Source organism: Macrobrachium rosenbergii, chromosome 46 (assembly GCF_040412425.1).
Source record: "Macrobrachium rosenbergii isolate ZJJX-2024 chromosome 46, ASM4041242v1, whole genome shotgun sequence".
NCBI classification, from domain to species: Eukaryota; Metazoa; Arthropoda; class Malacostraca; order Decapoda; family Palaemonidae; genus Macrobrachium; species Macrobrachium rosenbergii.
Genome location: NC_089786.1, coordinates 14443771 through 14462504, shown reverse-complemented (window position 1 = coordinate 14462504; position 18734 = coordinate 14443771). Strand labels below are relative to the sequence as shown.

General features: G+C 38.6%; 1 protein-coding gene across 2 annotated transcripts in view; it reads left to right on the top strand.

Moving 5' to 3' along the window:
- Positions 1-4421: 4421 nt before the first annotated feature.
- Positions 4422-18734, top strand: part of LOC136830226 (cytochrome P450 4C1-like) — a 33052-nt gene continuing 18739 nt past the window's right edge. Inside the window, exons 1-3 of one of the 2 annotated variants that reach the window (XM_067089525.1) lie at positions 4422-4460; positions 8860-9001; positions 12897-13028. In XM_067089525.1, the coding sequence (XP_066945626.1) occupies positions 4459-4460; positions 8860-9001; positions 12897-13028 (276 nt within the window). In that variant the 5' untranslated portion in view covers positions 4422-4458. Of the gene's footprint in view, positions 4461-8675; positions 8692-8859; positions 9002-12896; positions 13029-18734 lie in introns of those variants that run through there. The other variant, XM_067089526.1, reaches the window with a different exon arrangement.

The following is an 18734-nucleotide window of genomic DNA, read 5'->3' as shown; positions in this document are numbered from 1 at the left end:
ACATGCCTTCAAACTGTCAAATTTGTTTAACCCAAGAATATTTGATGAATGACCCACATGATTTTGCCCGTTTGCAGAAAATGCAGGTCAGCATTAACTGTTAAAAACAAATGTCAAGTATTGGGAATAAATTAATTCTGTAATTTAAACTAACTAATAATACCAATATTAATTATTAGATTTATCTTTGGCCCATCCTATGTCAGAGTTAATTGATTCAACAATACCAATATTACGATTTATCTGTACAGTTTCACTGTGTTTTTAGATATTACAAACAACTTATCTTCATTATAATCTTTCATTATATCCAAAGCTCCAAGCAGGAGAAATGTTTGCAGCATCCCTTCATCCCTACCTGCACCCACTTTTCAGCCTTTCACTTTACTTCAGTTTCCTTCCTTTTTTCTATTTTGATGTCCTTCTTCTCTAACTATAACTCTTTGTGCAACTAAGGGGTTTTCTTCCTGTTCTCTCTTTAGATTCACGTACTTCATCTCATTTACAGTCTGGATCTCTTTATCTCGCTGTTCAACCACTCCAGCTATCGTCTTTTCAGACTTAAGCACTGAGTCTGAATGGCTAAAGGTGTCCCAGATCTTGGCTTTCTAGCCTAAACTTCATAATTTATTTATTCGTTTGAAGCAGCAGACGTGTGGGAGCTTCCATTATTAAAACTGAGGGTAGAGTACTGTAATTTTACCAATAGGCAGATAATTTTTTTAAACCACCATATGGGCACTTCCACACCAACGAGGTCAAATCAACAATACTGTTGTCGTTTGTGTCATGCTGTGGAATTTCTTCCCTGCTTTAAGTTTTTGGACTTGCGACCCTTCCCCTTTCAACAAATGGATGTACTTCCTACGTAGTACTATAGCAATTAAGTATTTTTTTACAGCACCCATCCGGATTGAACTTTATCTTGCTCCAGTTTCACTAATAACTTAAGAGCAAATTCTTCTGTCCAGCTACAAGAAAATAAAAAATTGTGACTTTATTACTTGATTAAATTACTTTACAATAACAGTGATCACTTGTTTATACGAACTACTACAGTAATATTTAAAATTAATTAGGATGACGGAATTAAAAAAAAAAAGACCATGACAGTACTATATACTGTACACATACATGCATTTTATATGGATACGGACTTGGGTTTTTTTCACAGAAAAACAGTCGATTAAGATAATAATCCACACATTACCAGTAATTTTATTAGTATGTTGATGCTAAAACTGATAAACATGTATCACTTGTTAGATCTCTGTCATATTGTTTTTAGAGGCTTTTATGAACTAATGAAGTACTGTTTTTATTCAAGCTGTGCTTTCCTTCCTTAGACTTCCAATCTCCTTTGATCTCTTTCCCCCTAGTTGTTCAGTGTCTTTTAAGTTGGTCTGGCTCCAGTTTGCCTCCCTCATGTCAAAACATATCTTTTGGACCAGCCCTATAAGATTCTAGAAAAGTAACTTAGTGTCACCATTAAACTAATCTGTAGCAAGTAATAAACACAGTACGACCGCTCAACTCTCCTCGCTGCTGGGAGAAAGGGAGCTGGGGATTTGGTACGATACATGTACACATGCACTACCGGGGTCTAAGCGATGTCATGCAGGGCAGCCGATCGAGGCTACGGTCTACCCCAACGCCAAATCAAAGTCCTTCACAAGAAGGCATCGTGCTTACCCCATATAAAAAATGGGAAAAAGCACGTTAAACGAAGAAGAAGAAGTATAGTAATCTGTACTTGATTATTTCATGATCAGAGACTGTTTACCATATTGTCGCACCAGTGGATAGTAACTAATATCAAGTTTCAGATGACTGATTACGGTGATTAAATTGTTTTTAAAACATTAGATTTTGTCTATCCCCGAAGAGTTTGTTTTTCAAGGAATAAATTTGACCCCAGTGGATGATTTATCTACCAAATTGCAGTCTTATGAATTCGAATTCACTTTACTCTTAGTGTCTCTATCCGGTGAACTGTAAATTGTCTTGAATGATATGAAACTCAAGTAGAAAGAAAAAATGACTAGAAAGGTCACTGCCATTGTTAAATGTGCACCATACCATTACTTATAACTTGAACGTTTTATAAAACGCCAGTGCCTGAAAAATAGTGTACCTCTAGACGATACCAAAAAAGACCTTCTATCAAGACAATGAAACCATGTTATTAACAATGATTTGATTGACTAACACTGTATAACATGCGCATATACTCTTACCCTACTCAAGAGCTTTCAGCTTGTAAAAGTTAATTTATACAACGGGATGCCCAGAGTACACTGATTCATTTCCGGCATCTGACAGGTTTTTGATACGACATGAAAAAGGAAACGTAATATTGCTACTTGATTTGTCTCTAATTTTGCAAAAATGCTTACAATTGTACACTTGGAAAAAGTTATGTTGTGCAGTCATATGGATTAATAAACACTGTACACAGTGATATCTAGCTACTTTACACGCAACTTTGCATTTGAGAGAAATGGTCATTTTAGTGGCGATGGACTTGGAAGTAAAAAGTACAATCGTTAGATGTTTACATAGACAGTACGTTCACATTCAAAGATACATCACTAAATATCACCTTACCTTGACCAGTGTTCCCAGTTCCTCTTCGTCCTCAAGGGGTCTTTGGCCATCTGTGCTGTCTGTGTACAGAAAATGATAAAACGTTACTGAAAGGCAAAATCTAGACTATGGGTACAGTTACTTAAACTATCACATGAGCTATTGCCCATATGGTGGTGAGATTTCAATTTAGAAAAAAAGCACATCTATATTCAATTCAGACTAACTTTTAATGAAAAAAACAGAGATAAATGTAGCTGAAACTTTTCGAGTACTGTCGCAGTTTATTTGCTTTCTTCTGAACAAATGCGATATTTTACTTCAGTTTCTGCTAAACGTAATGGTGACACAATCGGCAAGCCTCCCTCGGGGGACTTTCCCGTCTAAATACCTCTGGAGATTAGAATCTTTGATAAAAAGTACCACCAATATATCCCTATTAAATATAATCCTGTTAACAGACAAGGTGTTAGCTACAGATCCACCTTGGGAACCTGGTAATACAAATGAGGAAACAAGTGGCAAACTGCCTCCTCTTCATCTACAAAGAACCCCAGGAACTACTGTGCTTAATCAAGTTTTTTCATTTTTTATTGTACGTATAAACGACTATCTTTAGCCATCTTTTATTTCTACTTCAACCGAGTTTTGCCTTATTTTCTCACCTTTAGGAACTCCTCTATCTTTGCCAAGGTCTTTCAGACTGAGGAATTAGCCTGAGCACAGTGATTATCAATATACTTCTACAGTGCATTGGTAAAAATTGGTTTCATCATGGTTTCAGTATTTGCTCATCCCGCTTGCTCCAAATGTTTCAGCACTAATATCCTCCCAGCGGGCCACGTCCAAACCTGGGGTTGTTTTTGTGTTATGTGAATCACCAAGTTACCGAATTAAGTGAATCACCAATACTTTTATCTGCTTGCTCAGTCTGTTTGATTTTTTGGACTTGATATTCACCTAGGACTCACAGCCCAATAAAGGCATTTCAACAGTCACTAAGCTTCATCACTGAGCACCGGGATTTAGTGAAAACTTGAAGAGGGGAAAGAGGTGAATCTTTCAGCATTCAACCAGGCTAAATTTGCCATATGAGTCTCTACAAAAGGGGATGGATGCCCAGCAAACATTATGGGAAGAATGGTGCTGAGAGGACACGTGATCAGTATAAAGAATTAGTCACCATCGGAGAAGTTTTCAGACGACGAATCAAAATAAGTGTTTAGTTTGCTTCCAGTAAGCACAAAGAAATGCAGGCTAGAAAGTTTCATAGAGTGTTTGGGGTATAAAAGAGACCTTGTTCCAGAGTTTGGTAAGCGTCAGTTATATATCAGATAGCTTCCTAAGATTACAGAAGCTCTCCTGCAATGCAGTCATACTGCAAGGATGATTTTCGCGAGGTCCCTCTTTTTTCTAGCCCTGGACTTATTTATTGTTTATTCTTCTGAGAAAGAAGTCAACTTTGCCCTTGTAAAGGTCCTAACCACTCAGTGTGACTTTTCAGAAACTTCTTAAAACCACACTCGAAAGAGTCATTAATATCGGAAATGCTTCAAACACAAAATAAAAGAGTAGGCGCTTCGACATCAAATATGATGGTAATCTACATATTTCACCAGGTCCTGTTAATCGTAAAGCTTAAAAAACATCTAGTTCCGTATTACCTGCCTGGTAGCATATTCGAGCCTAGTTTCAAGCACATACTTTAAAAAGGGAACAGGTTCCAGCTTCTTTTGAGATAACAATACTTCAAACAGAAGTGGGCAAGATAGTTTTCTGCTCCTCAAAACTTCTCCACTCTCATAAATAAGGTTCTGGGGAGACAATTCTAAGAGGCCTCAGCCGTATCAGCATTAAGTCGTTGGTAAACCCATGTGAGTGTCAATTCTTTCTTTTTTTAATTAGTTCCTCGTTGGGAAAGTGGGTTCCGTTCTCAGCTAGCACTCTGCTGGCCGCGAGTTCGAATCTCCGACCGGCCAATGAAGAATAAGAGGAATTTGTTTCTGGCGACAGAAATTCATTTCTCGCTATAATGTGGTTCGGATTCCACAATATGCTGTAGGTCCCGTTGCTAGGTAACCAATTGGTTCTTAGCCACGTAAAAAAAAAAAATCTAATCCTTCGGGCCAGCCCTAGGAGAGCTGTTAATCAGCTCAGTGGTCTGGTTAAACTAAGGTATACTTAACTTTTTCTTTCTTAAATCTACAGCTGAAAAGCAGACTATAAGCCCAAGAGGGCTCCAAAGGGAAAACAGTCAGCAATGAGAGACATATTGTAAGAAAAGGTTAAAAATAAACAAATATGCACGAACAGAAAATAAACAGATACACATGAATTCAAGAGAGCGGCAGAAAACAGGAATGAATTTGCTCTTCGCTTAGACATTTGGAGAGCAGAAGATTCCACCACTGCCCTAGACAAAATATTCCATATTCTAGTTGTAGCCAAGATAAAACCCATAGCAAACTAAACTTGCTAGAAAACGATTTTTTTTTTTTGCAGCAGCAGCAGCAGCCTGCCTAGTGCTGCGAGCAAAAACAGCTAGGTCAGGTAAAGAAGAGTACAGAGGATGTTTGCCGTTGCAGTATATTTTACGCAACAAACAATGAACTCACTTTACGTCTATGCCACGAGTCAACATCAAGAGTTGGTAAAATAAACTGGAATGATGACATAACCCTATTCGAGTTTGAAATGAGAGTCAGCACCAGAAGAACACACTGGAGAACAGTGCTACAAATAAGAAAGAAGAGGGTTAAACACTTAGATACAGTAGCTTCGTAACTAAACATTCGAAAAATGTTAAAATTCTGAGATACAGGGGAAGCAATATTACCTCACGTTTCTGAAAGTCAAATTTTTATACAAAGTTACACCTAACATCTTAAAAGGGTCACTGACATTTAAAACTGTACTATTTAGATGTAAATCTGGATGCAAATGCGCAAGTCTTCTGGATCGACTATCATACTTTGAGTTTTAGAGGGTCAAGGTTTATGCCCCAAAGCCTACTTCACTCATAAATACGTGCCAGATCTCTATTCAAGAATTCTACAACCACAGACCTAACGCGCGGAGATATAACAACAGCTAGTAGAAGAGTTACAGAGTAAGATCATCGACGTATGTAGTCAGTTTGTTCTCCAGACCTTACCACATGTCACTAGTATAAATAATAAATAGCAAAGGTCCACGAAAACTACCTTGAGGAACAACTAAAATAACATTATAAACCTATTATACTGGCCATCAACACAGATACTTTGGGTTCTGCCTATTAAAAATGTAAGATATTAATGAAAGATCCACCAATTTACAATAATCTTAGCTCTTAGATTAGTGTGTCCTGATTCACACAGTCAAAGGTTGCACAAAAATCTAAACCGACCATGCTTGCCTCTGCACCCTTATCAAGAACACTGCAAGACGGGAGATATTAGCAAGAGTGCATCACAAGTACCAAGGCCTTTACAAATCCCAAACTGTAATGTTGGTAGCATGTTATTATCTTCAACGAGCCTACAAAGGCGCTTGGAGAGCAGCTTCTCCAACTCCTGAGATAAAAGAGGGGTAATTGAAATCGGCCTATATTCGAGGGGCATGAGGACGGACTTGGTCCCTTAATTAAAATATATATAGAGTATATGTAAGGTAATATCTATAAGTCATCCTCCCGGTGCAATTTTCTCACTTGAATAATGTAATACGTTGAAACTGCCTCATCCGGGACTCAAAGTCATGCTTTCCTCTTTCCTTAAAAAAATGAAAAAATCTGGCGCCATATCTGGTTTAAGAATTTCATGGAAGTATGAAAGTTTTGTGAACATGTTCACTAAACAGATAAACTTGCTGTGATTATGCTTGCGATTTGATATCATTCTCATGATTCATCTCTAACATTTGAATACCTTCGTGTTGGCCGCTGAAGAAATCGAGTAAGGTTAGCGAAGGTGAGAGAGTAATAAAAAATAAAAAAGAATGTCTTAAGAAACAGGAACTGGGTTGAAAACCATGGCTCAGTTGCAAAAGATTTCAGGCATATGGTTGCCAATGTGAGAACCTTCAAGTTGTATGACAAAACAGTATTACGTAATCTATCTGATTCGTGGCTTAGGATTTACTTGTAATTATTAATAATATATTTTTAACTTTTTAATTTCTATACTTAATGCATACTAATATTATGTTCTACAGTATCTAAACGTTTCTAATAATTTTCAAACATTTGTTTATAATAAAAGAGGTGGGCCTGCTGATTAATATATGGATAAGAATAATTAATTTGCAGAAACCTACTTAGATGAAATTTTTTTGGTGAAGGTAAAAGGTTAAGTGCTTTGGATTTGTTCTTAGAGAACCCCGTAATGGTTGTAATATACAAATATTTACATACTATTAGTCTTACAATAATGGTTTTCACTTAGAATTTATATTAAACTTTTCTTATACAATCTCCACGCATTTCAGTTCTTGCTACAATCTAATCATAAAACTAAATGCACTTTGTCAAGCTAAAAACAGATCAGATTAAACGTGTTTGTTGCTAACACTGATTCAGCTCTCGGCTCACAGATACGAGTGGCAACATCCATAATGTTGCTTGGCAGTACATAAAAAGCAGGGCAACCATTCGCTTGAAGTTACTTTATATATGTACTGAATGGCTCACAGACTTATTACCATTAATTCCCGAAATACTTAAAAGAGGTGGCACTCGCCGTATGAACTCTGCCAAATACGTATTGCACTAGTTATCTTTTTTTTTTTTTATTCACCAGTAGCCTATAATTAATTTGTTAAAGCCTTAATAAACCAATACACTGAACACCAATTAATGTCCTGTGACGAACAATTCATGTCCTAGTGATGCTGTAAGAAGATACATCCCAAACAGGGCGTGCTGTATAAAATCCTGAAATTAAAAGCTATACGCCCATGTTTCATATGTTCACGGGACAAGTAACAGAGTAACAAGTTCCAATAAGCATTACCAACCCCTGCAACTGACACAGGCCATGAAGTTATCTGCCAGACGATTTCATAGTCAACACCTCCAGCTGTCTGTGTGAACGATCTCCTGAGAATCAATGCATTTTAAATTTAAGATTGAGCCTAAGCCGCATCAACATTACTGAGACTACGATGGGGGATGGGTTTGCCGTTACACAGTAAAAGGACAGGAAGACTTCTGGTATAGGGCACTGTGAACGTGAACGCCGATTCTCTGAAAATGGGTTGTATGCGCTGGTTGTTGGGACGTCATTTAAGGAAGTTCCCGATTAAATAGACCTTCTGATAGCTGGCCAAAGAGCGCACTTTCCGAAGATGGCTTAAATCACGAGTGCTTTTGTGAGGAAAAAGGAGCCCACTGCTTCGAGCAATTTTTTTTAAAGATACGGACTGGTAGACTGATGGTATCCCGACAAGGTGAGAGTATTCCACCAGTGGTAAAGCAAATGATCTGAAGCGTGTGACACGAATAACATGACCTCTTTTACTACAAGCAATGGTAGATACAAGATAGATGAAAGGGAAGAGAATTGATGGAGATTACCCTTTTCTTTCTTTGAGGTATACAGAAAGGAGCAAATTTTACAATGTTCGTACGTCCCACAGTGTGTCGGTACAGGATTTTTTTGTGCGACCTTGAATGTCTTCTCATTCCTTAGAAATAGCCATGAACTAGTTAAATCCAAGTATTCTATAAGATAAGGGGGGTGTCGCCACCAGGTGCTGATAATATCTTCAAGCACTATGCATGATAAAGTAAGGCAAACAGTTTCATTTGATTTTCCAGCTTATCATAACACATCACCCAGTGGCCCTATGTAGCCAGAGGGATATGATAACAAGAGAGTGGAGATAGAAAAGATAAGCGTTCCAAAGACTGACAATCCAAGGATCTCCGACTGATTTTTCAGAGTAATTGACGCAAGATACCGTGTGTATTGCATCATGGGGGAAAGGGTGTATGCTATAAAAAAAAATCATGACTGATACAATTATCTTTAATAAGATAGTTGTTTTTGATGCACACCTCATGCGGCTTGAATGACTTTGAAAAGTTATACTTACTTTCGCATGCACACTATGATCTACAATAAGGTTATTAGAAGTGTTTTAAACGTTACTTCCTCTATACTTCCTAATGCTTTTGTTTGCAGTGTGCAGTGTAGAAAATATAACAGAGTTATTTCTTGCGCTAGGCCTAAGATGCTTACCGATTTTATGAAAAGTAGCCTATCAACGCAAGGCTTCCTTGCTTTTTTTCAGGTGTAATCCAGTTAGTCGCATCAGTAGAGATAAAGAACTATGTGAGAGCATTGATGTAAAAAGTGATCAAAACATCACGCTCCTCACTCTTTCTGAGAAGCGCTCTCTGCCGGACGAACTTCTGGTTTTTCATACTTTTCAGGTGAGTTCTCTCCTCAGTTTCATATGAATCTACTCCATAAACACCGTGGAAAAGTGTTCCATGGTAAAGGATTACGGATCCTATGATGGAAAGAAATGTCCCCATGGCAACTCAACCTCTTTTGGGTACAACTGCAACTTGGGTATTTCTTCTCCAAGATGCGGGATAAAAACAACGGCATATTCGCCACACTGCATGGTGTGAAAGTCAGCAAATGCATGGATGTATAGGGGTTGCAGTCCTATACCCTGTACTTTTATTGCAGAAAGTGATTATATATATATATATATATATATATATATATATATATATATATATATATATATATATATATATACATATATACATATACATATATATACATATATGTATAAGTATATATACATATATATACATATACATATCTGTTTCCTGTGGTTCAAGAAAATAATAACAAAACCGCAACTCTGTTAGTGTGAAAGTCACCAAATGGCTGGAAGCATGTGGACTGCATCCCTATACCGTGTACCATTGAAAAACACACACACACACACACACACATATATATATATATATATATATATATATATATATATATATATATATATATATATATATAATTAACAGAAGTACAGGGTATAGGACTGCAATCCACACACCTCCAGCCATTTGGTGACTATCACACTGACAAAGTCGCGGTGATGCTATCATTTTCTTTTCCCATATCCTGTAAAAGCGAAAGCTAGGCTGATATTGCCTTTTGATGAGGTTGTTGCCATAGGGGCATTTCCTTCCAGCAAGGGATCCACAAACCTTCGCCAGGTGCTACTCTTCCAGGAGGTACATATCTGTAGCCCAAACCATTTGCCCTTCCATGGTGATATAAGAGACTGTGAGAATTAGAGAGGTAATAAATATAAATATAATGGGTGTGTGTGTGTGTGTGTTCCAGCATAACTTTGAAATGCATATGACTTACTATCTGGAAAAGAATACTGTGGGGGTAATACATCACTGGCACCAAAGGGGATGGGGTTGGGAAGGGAGTGGCATGTAAAAATAACCGAAAACGACAGATATTAGTGTCTAATCCAAAGTTTCCAAGGTCGGCGAGATGAACAGTGACACTACTGATGCCCTTAAGTCCAAGTTCAGCCCCGATAGGAAGTGGGGTGAGAAGGGGTGAAAAATAAACTGCCAAAAATGACAGATATTAGTGCCTAAGCCATAGTTTTCGAGGTCACTGATATGCATAGTGACACTTCCGATGCCCCTAAGTCCAAGTTCAGCCCCGATAGGGATGGAGGTGAGAGGGGGTGAAATATAAAATGTCAAAAATGCTGGGCAATGTAATTGAAGTAACTATCTTAACAGAGAGAGAGAGAGAGAGAGAGAGAGAGAGAGAGAGAGAGAGTTTATCAGTTGTCATTCAGTTTTCTCAGGCAGCACCAGGTCTCTCTCTCTCTCTCTCTCTCTCTCTCTCTCTCTCTCTCTCTCTCCTTAGTACCACCTCTATTATCTCTGTCACATACTCTCCCTCTCACTCTCTCTCTCTCACCTAGTATTTACAGGGTGTAAAACGAGTTTATGCAGATAGTTTGGGAAATGAAAGAAAAGGTCATTCTGAGCAGAAAATGTTCTCTAAACATATGCACTTTAAGGCTTCGTTTGTCGGTGAGGTGAATTTTAAAAATTACTTTTATCATTAAACGGGCAAGTAAGATGGCGCACCGGATGTCAGAGTGAGTAGTCAGGGATTTTGGCTGGGGGGGGGGGCGGTGATGGAGCTGATCAGTTCACTTGTTACTCTAAACAGTCTCGCTTTTCCGCCAAGATAAGTGAGCGTGTCCGGGTTACAAATGTCAAATTCCGGATTCATTTTGAGAGCAAGAAACTGGAGACAATGCCTTACCGTTCCAGTAATGTGAAATATGCAGATAAGATGTTTATTTATGGGTTTTGCATCAGTTCCATTTCTAGATTACACGGTTGCGAACTCCACTGTTATACAAAAAAAGAAATCGGCGATTAGGCCGATGTGAATAAAATACCCCCAAATCAAATGTATTCTTTACATATTGAACAAAGGGGAAAAAATGCATGCGTCATTGAAACCTCCCTCTCCGTCAATGGTATTCACTGGGCTCCGATAAAGGAAAGAAAAGCAAGCCTAATGGAATCTCCCCTCCATCAAAGATAGACCTATTTATTAAACACCGATCAAAGATTTAAAATGTATTATAAAAACCTCCCCTTTTCCATCAAAAGTATTCATCACATGCCAGTCAAAGGTAAAAACGCGCATATGAAATCGCTTTCGTCTCTGTCAGCTTAAAAAGAATGGGAACATTATGGAAAATTCACTTTCCTCATTCTTTCCTGTCAATGGTAACCTATTCATACAGTAGTCGAAAGAGGTAAAAAAGCTGACATTGTTCAAAGTGCAGTATCCTCCCTATATCTACAATCCCTTGCCATCATGATTACTGTCACTCTCACTCATTCAGCATAGGCGTAAGGACTAGTCCTGACTCCTGATTCAACAATTCCGTGACGAGGCAGCAGGACAGTTTGCGATAGAATTCAACGATCACAAATAAATGTTGCCAAGCACCATTTACACTACTTTCTTGATACGTAAAGCTAATCATTAAAATTAATTACATGAAGTCTGTTCAATGATGATTTACTAGTTGAAGGGACTGTAACGTCACATTTTTCAATAACCTGCAAGAGAAAATCTTAATTAAAGTGCTAGCAATTGAGTTGCCTAACGCACTTCATCAACCCTCCCCACCATATCCCTGACTACTCACACCAACATCCTGTGCACGCCAGCTTACTTGGCCGTTTAATGACAACGGCTATTTTAAAAATTCACCTCACCTACAAAAAGGCCTTAAAATTTATAAGTTTATAGAAGATTTTCTGCTCAGAATGACTTTCTCTTTCATTTCACCGAATATTTGCATAAACTCGTGTTACACCTTGATATACGTCAGAGATCCATACCAAGCGCTTTCGCGGTGTTTATTCCCACATCATAGGGGCACAAAATGATGTGGAAAAAAACATCTCGCAAAGGTGCTTGGTGCCGATCTCCTGGCTTATTTTCCTGTGGTTCCCAATCACGCGCATCTCCTGTGATTTTCGGGGCCTCTATATATATAGATATATATATGTGTGTGTGTGTACTGTATGTAGGTAGACAGATGGACAGATAGATAGACAGATACATGACTCATACTGCCCGACAGCAAACACCTCACGCAACAGACAACTGATGGAAAAGTACCATGAAAAAACACTCAACTGTCTTTAAGAGGAACTTTCCTTTCTTCAAAGTGATTGGAGGAAAAGGTCATCAGCCTATAGGAGCATAACTTGATTTTGATTAAAGCAGAAAAATATGGCTCTAAGTGCGAAGAAGTGGCCCAAGTGAGTCACCAAGAGCCAGTACATGGATTGGCGACGGGTGACCAAGGTGGAACCTTTCTTCTGAGTTTTATTCTAATCCTGATTTTATTGTATTACTGAATGACCATTGGCTTAGTAACACCTACATATTCCAGATAAATGCACTTGTCACTCACCAATTATCCACACTCACCAGTGATCAGGATTACAGAGTATAAATCGAAATACATGGTTTGTAGCGTAAATAGCGTTTCACGGGCCTTGTAAACTTCACAGAACACCAATTTAGATTTCAGTCAAAAAGACAGTCTGATATACAGTACCCTCAATTGCACGAGGCTTTATAATTCAAATGCTGTGCATGTAAAGCATTTAGAAACGGAGAGAAAGAGGGATGAGATGTTTTCTAATGCTTTTTACTCTTCCAAATTCATTTCCAGTATTTGCCAAAGAAAATCACTCCAGCCTAACGCAAAAGTAATCGTGCATTCTCCCACAGGTTAACACGACAGCCGTGATGACTTGGGTACGGTCAGGTGAAACCAGCTTGGGGGCTGGTGTTGTTGCCCTGGTTGGTCTAATCCCTCTGATCATGTTATTCCTCAACTGGATTATCAAGAGGAAAGGAAAGGTATGTGGCGTGATATCCCAATTAGTGATATCCTTATTATTATTATTATTATTATTATTATTATTATTATTATTATTATTATTATTATTATTATTATTCAACATAAGCAAACATTCAAATGGAAGAAACCTAAATGACCAGTAACTTGACAAGCAGACTTTCGAAATACAGAATGGCCATAGGATTAGCACAGTAAAGCGTAGTTGATTGATTGATTGATTTATAAATTTTAGGCATACTTGTCAAGCACTGGGGCAACGATGGCCATTCAGCGCTTAAAATAAAACATTAGTTTAGCTAAAAGTCATTACAACTATAAATTAAGATAAAAAATTTTACAAAAAATAGATTAATTTAGCTAAAATTCATTAAAACTTTAAATTAAGATAAAATTTTCCAAAAATATATAGTCTGTAAAATCTGTTAAAACAGCTAAATTCTGAAATTAAAGTGAATTTTCTTTAAAAGCAATATTATTTTACTAATGTCCTAATTATCAAGTACGCTCGGAACCACAATCTCCGACCCACCTAGGTCGTGCTCCGAGTTTATGAGCGGGGCCTTTCTGGACGGCGGACAACGTGAACTATCACGGATTGAAACACACTCGAACACCTTTTGAACTCTTCCGGATTTTGCTTTGGGTGTTTTTTTTAATGATTTTGCTGCATATAATGCAAAGCAGTCATGGTATGATTATATAGACAACACTGTTGAATTCTACAACCTGTATAATATTGAAACGAAGAAAAAATGCCGAAACTGCCGGGTTGTAGTTAGGAAAGGAGATGGGGGGGGAGGAAATGGTAGAATCTGTGTTGTGTGTGTGTGTGTGTGTGTGTGTATGGAAATGACATTCTGAAGCAGCGGCACACAAGTGGGCGAATCACTGCGCCCACCACGCTAACGTAATGAGTAGGAGCAGGACTTGCCTTATCTTGGTTTAAAGTCTGCTGAAAAGCTAGTTTGCTTTGCCGACGTGCCATTCTCTCTCTCTCTCTCTCTCTCTCTCTCTCTCTCTCTCTCTCTCTCTCTCTCTCTCTCTCTTTTTTCCCTTATAGTTTGTTATGTATTTCTGTGGTCATTTAGAGATGATGATGATGATGATAATGATGATGATGTGAAAGAGAGAGAGAGAGAGATAATGATGATGATGATGATGAGAGAGACAGACAGACAGACAGACAGACAGACAGAGACACATGAGCGCACACACGCAGATTCTACCCTTCCCTCCCCCCCCCCCTTTTCCTAACTACAACCCAGCAGTTTCGGCATTTTTTCTTCGTTTCGATATTATACAGGTTGCAGAATTCAACACAGTGTTGTCTATATAATCATACCAAGACTGCTTTGCATTATATGCAGCAAAATCATGAAGGAAAAACACCCAAAGCAAAATCCGGAAGAGTTCAAAAGGTGTTCGTGTGTGTTTCAATCCATGATAGTTAGCGTTGCCCGCCGTCCAGAAAGGCACCGCTTATAAACTCGGAGCACGACCTAGGTGGGTCGGAGATTGTGGTTCCCGAGTGTACCTCACTCATGGACCTGCCATATGGAGTGAGGTAACTCTCCTTTCTCTGGTAAAAACTGGGTAATCAATTAATAAATGCTTTTCTGTTAAAACTTCCTGACAGGAACTGCAGATTGAGGCTTGACTCCCTTCTCCACTTTGCATTAAGTATCTATGCGTAGCAAGCGTATGTCCTATACGCAGCCTTATTAAAATAATGCAAGCCCTCCGATCAGGATGAGCTGACGACTGCCATCTCTTAACTGAAGGCCATTCATATTACCATTTATGTTTTCCCAACCAATCTGCCACTTCCTACTTATATAGATATGAATGATTTGCTTAAAATCAAAGTTTGGGAGGTTTATGAGTGCCTAATTATGTAATCTTATCGATTCTTTAGCCGCCTTATCGGCTCTCTCATTCCCATCTATACCCACAAAAGCTCACCCTGATGAGCTTGCGGAAGTACAGGAGGGCCAGCCATTCCTGTACTTCTTGTACTAGGTGGTGGAAGGGAATCAACTGTTTCACTGACAATAGAAGACTATTCGAGTCAGAATATATGATGAAACTTTCATCATTTTTTCCTTTATTAAAAACATATTTTACAGCTTCAAGAACGGCATATAATTCAGCCGTGAATATCGAGTAGGAAGGGGGTAATTTCTTCTTGACTACATAATTTCCTACCACTACTGCACAGCCAACTCCATCCTCCGACTTAGATCCATCAGTAAAATTTAATATGCTCTGCCCTCTGTATTGGAAGGAATGCTGAAGAAATTCCATTCTAATTTCTTCACTGGAAATATGTTTCTTCCCTCCAACAACTAGGCATATATAAATAGGTCATTTGCACCAAGGTGGAGATTTAGGGAATGCAACCTGTGCTATTGGTATTGTTAATATGCCAGCATCTCTATTTTCTCTTTCAAGTCTTACTTCCAGAGGTTTGGGTAGGCGGTGTCTATTTGCTGCCCGATTTACTGGAGCTTTCACATACTTATAATCTGGATTGCTGTTAGAGGTTATGGATTTGGATATGTACCTTAAGCTTAGTTCTTCCCTGCGGATTGAAAGAGGGGGTAAGCCTGAGTCTACATAGCTAGAGGGGAAGTGCTGTATGCCCCTGTACATATTTCTAATCCCAAGTTATGTACTACATCTAATTTTTCTAGGTTAGTTTTACAAGAAGGTCCATATATTTGACAGGCAATCAAAATGTGATATCACCTACAATATATTTAGTGACTGTTTAACTCTGTTGGCGAAGTCATTTATGTGAGGACCAGAGGTAAGTTTCTTATCAAATATCACCCTAAGAAACTTAACTTCATCTTCATATGGTAAGATATTGTCTTTTAAGAAGAGGGTTGGTGTCTCCTCCCGGGTTCTAATTTGTGTGAATCTGAAGGCTTTAGTTTTATGAGGTGAAAACTTAAATCCACTACCATCTGCCGACTTTGAAGCTGCATTTATTGCAATCTGAACCTTCCTGCAGGCTTTGTGCAGCAGTAGATCCGCTGCAGTAGATAGCAGAGTCATCTACAAATAATGATCCTTGGACCCCAGTTGGTAGGTGGTCTATCAGTCTAGTGATTATTATCGCAAATAAGGTAACACTTAGCATGCTACCTTGAGGGACATCTTGTTGCATATAGGAAGAGGAGAATGCAGATCCAGTGTGCACTTTTAGGCAGCAATCTGATATAAAATCCTTAATGAAATAATACATATTGCCTCCAGTGCCCCAAGAAGACAACTGCTTCAGAATACCATCCCTCCATGTGGTATCGTAAGCTTTCTCCATATCAAGGAAGACTCCAATGACTTGATTCTGGATGGCAAAAGCATTTTGGATCTCCCTTGATAACATTAACAGTGGGTCTATAGTACTTCTATTCTTTCTGAATCCAAATTGCCTATTGGATAAAAGGTTTTTTGTTTCTAAATACCAGACCAATCTGTTATTCACCATTCTTTCAAACAGCTTACATACACAGCTTGTGACAGCTATAGGCCTGTAACTTTGAGTTAGTTCAGGGTTCTTACCAGGCTTAAGACTGGGGACTACAACTGACGTCTTCCAAGACTTTGGAGAGGTATGAAGTTTCCAAAGATCATTAAGGGTATCCAAGAGGAAGCCCCTGCTGGTCTCTGGAAAGTGCTTTAACATTTCATACCTAATATCATCCTCTCCAGGGGACGTTGACGATGAGTTAGCTAAAGCATTCAGCATCTCATCCATGGTGGAAGGTATATTGAAAGCCTCTGTATAATTGGAGTGAGGTGGAACTATTGATGTAGAATTTTGTATTTGCTGAAATTCAGGAGAGTACTGTGTTGCACTAGGTACTTTGGCAAAGTACTTGCCAAACATCTCTGCCACTTCTTTAGGATCAGATATATATCCATTCTCCACCTTTAGTACAGGTACTGGGTCTGGAATGTATTTACCTTGCAATTTCCTGATCTTTATTCCAGATTTGTCTAGATGGCGTTATTGCAGAAACCACCGAGATGTACTTCATCCATGATTGTCTCTTAGCCTTTTTTTATAGTTCTTTTCTGCTTTGCACAAGCTCTGGCATACGCTATTTTGTTTGCCTCACAGGGTGATCTTAAATATCTACGAAATCATGTTCTAGTGACTTTTCAAGCAACTGCACATTTCTTAATTCCACCAAGGAACAATTGGATGCCGTGGCAAACCTGCAGTTCTAGGTATACATTTCTCTGAACTATCCAGTACTACTTCAATAAAGTGCTGATAAACTTGAATTGGAAAAGGGAAGTCCTTGGAATGCTTTTAATATGTGTTGATCTTTCATATGAACTCCAATCTGCTTCATCTATTTTCCACTTTGGGAGGCATGGGGATGGAGTATTATGAATATATTTCAGATGTATGGGCCAATGGTCGCTGCCATATAGGTTCTTACTTACTGACCAAGGGTATTCTAGTGCAAGAGCCAAGGAAAATGTAGTTAAATCTATGGCCGAGGAGGAATTATGGTATACGTCATACCTTGTTGGTGATCCATTGTTCAATAAAACTATCTCCTTCCTGTCAAGTAACTACTCAATAATGTTACCCTATCTATCACATATATTAACCCCCCAAAGAGTATGATTTGCATTAAAATCACCTATTAATATGAATGGGGATGGCAGTTGGTCAATTAGGTGTTGAAGGTCAGAAATATCTAATTGCCTGTTGTTACCAGACATATCATGTGGGTGATCTTCCAATCTGAGCTGCAGATATAGAGAACACAGAGTGATCTTTTATCAATATAAATTTGTACAGCACAAGTCTGAAGTATTGTGTCAAGTTGGATGATGCTGCATTTTACAGATTTATGGATAACAAAACCTGTGCCTCCTTGAGCTCTTTCTCCTGGCTGAGGAGGAGAACTGTAGAAATTAAAATTTAAACAAGGGTTATATTTGTCCCCAATTTTTGTTTCTTGGAGACATATCTTTGCCTCTGAATCCCTGATTAGTGTTTTGATTTGTCCAGCACTAGAAATCATACCCCTGACAGTTCCACTGTAAAACTGACATTACTTATGTTTAAGTTTTTTAGAGTCCTTTACCTTGTTAGATTTGTTTCATTGGGATGTTGAATTTATGAATGGTCTTTGGATCTGTGGCTTTCCTTTGATACCCTTTTTATTTTCTCTTTGGCTATTAACTTCAGGATGACGATGGATCTCTGCTACTGTGCTTTTTTTAATCAAAATGCTGGACTGCTATGGTCTCACTGAAGTGCCAGTACAGTTCCTGTTAAGTTCAGGGTTACCATCACTTTCATTTTGGCTGTGGGGAGATGGAGGGGGGGAGAAAGACGGAGTTCTCTCTCTCTTCGGTACTTTATTTTTGTCGAATTCCTTTTCTTGGAGCAGAGAATCTATTTGTGATACTTCATCTATTGTGGGAAATGGTAAAGGTATGGATAGATTTTCTTCACCAACTGGTGCCTTATCCACCTTAGAAGGTGACTTACCTCCTTTAGAGGAGTGTGCTCTTGCCTTGCCAGGCTGAGCACCTGACCCAGAGGGCGGGGCCTCTACTACAGGGGATGGAGCAACTGTTACAAAGGAAGAAGCTCCTGTACTGCCTGGATCCCTTGTGGTATTAAGGGTTAAGGGACTTTAGAGCTCTAGCATAGCTCTTAGCTGTTCCCA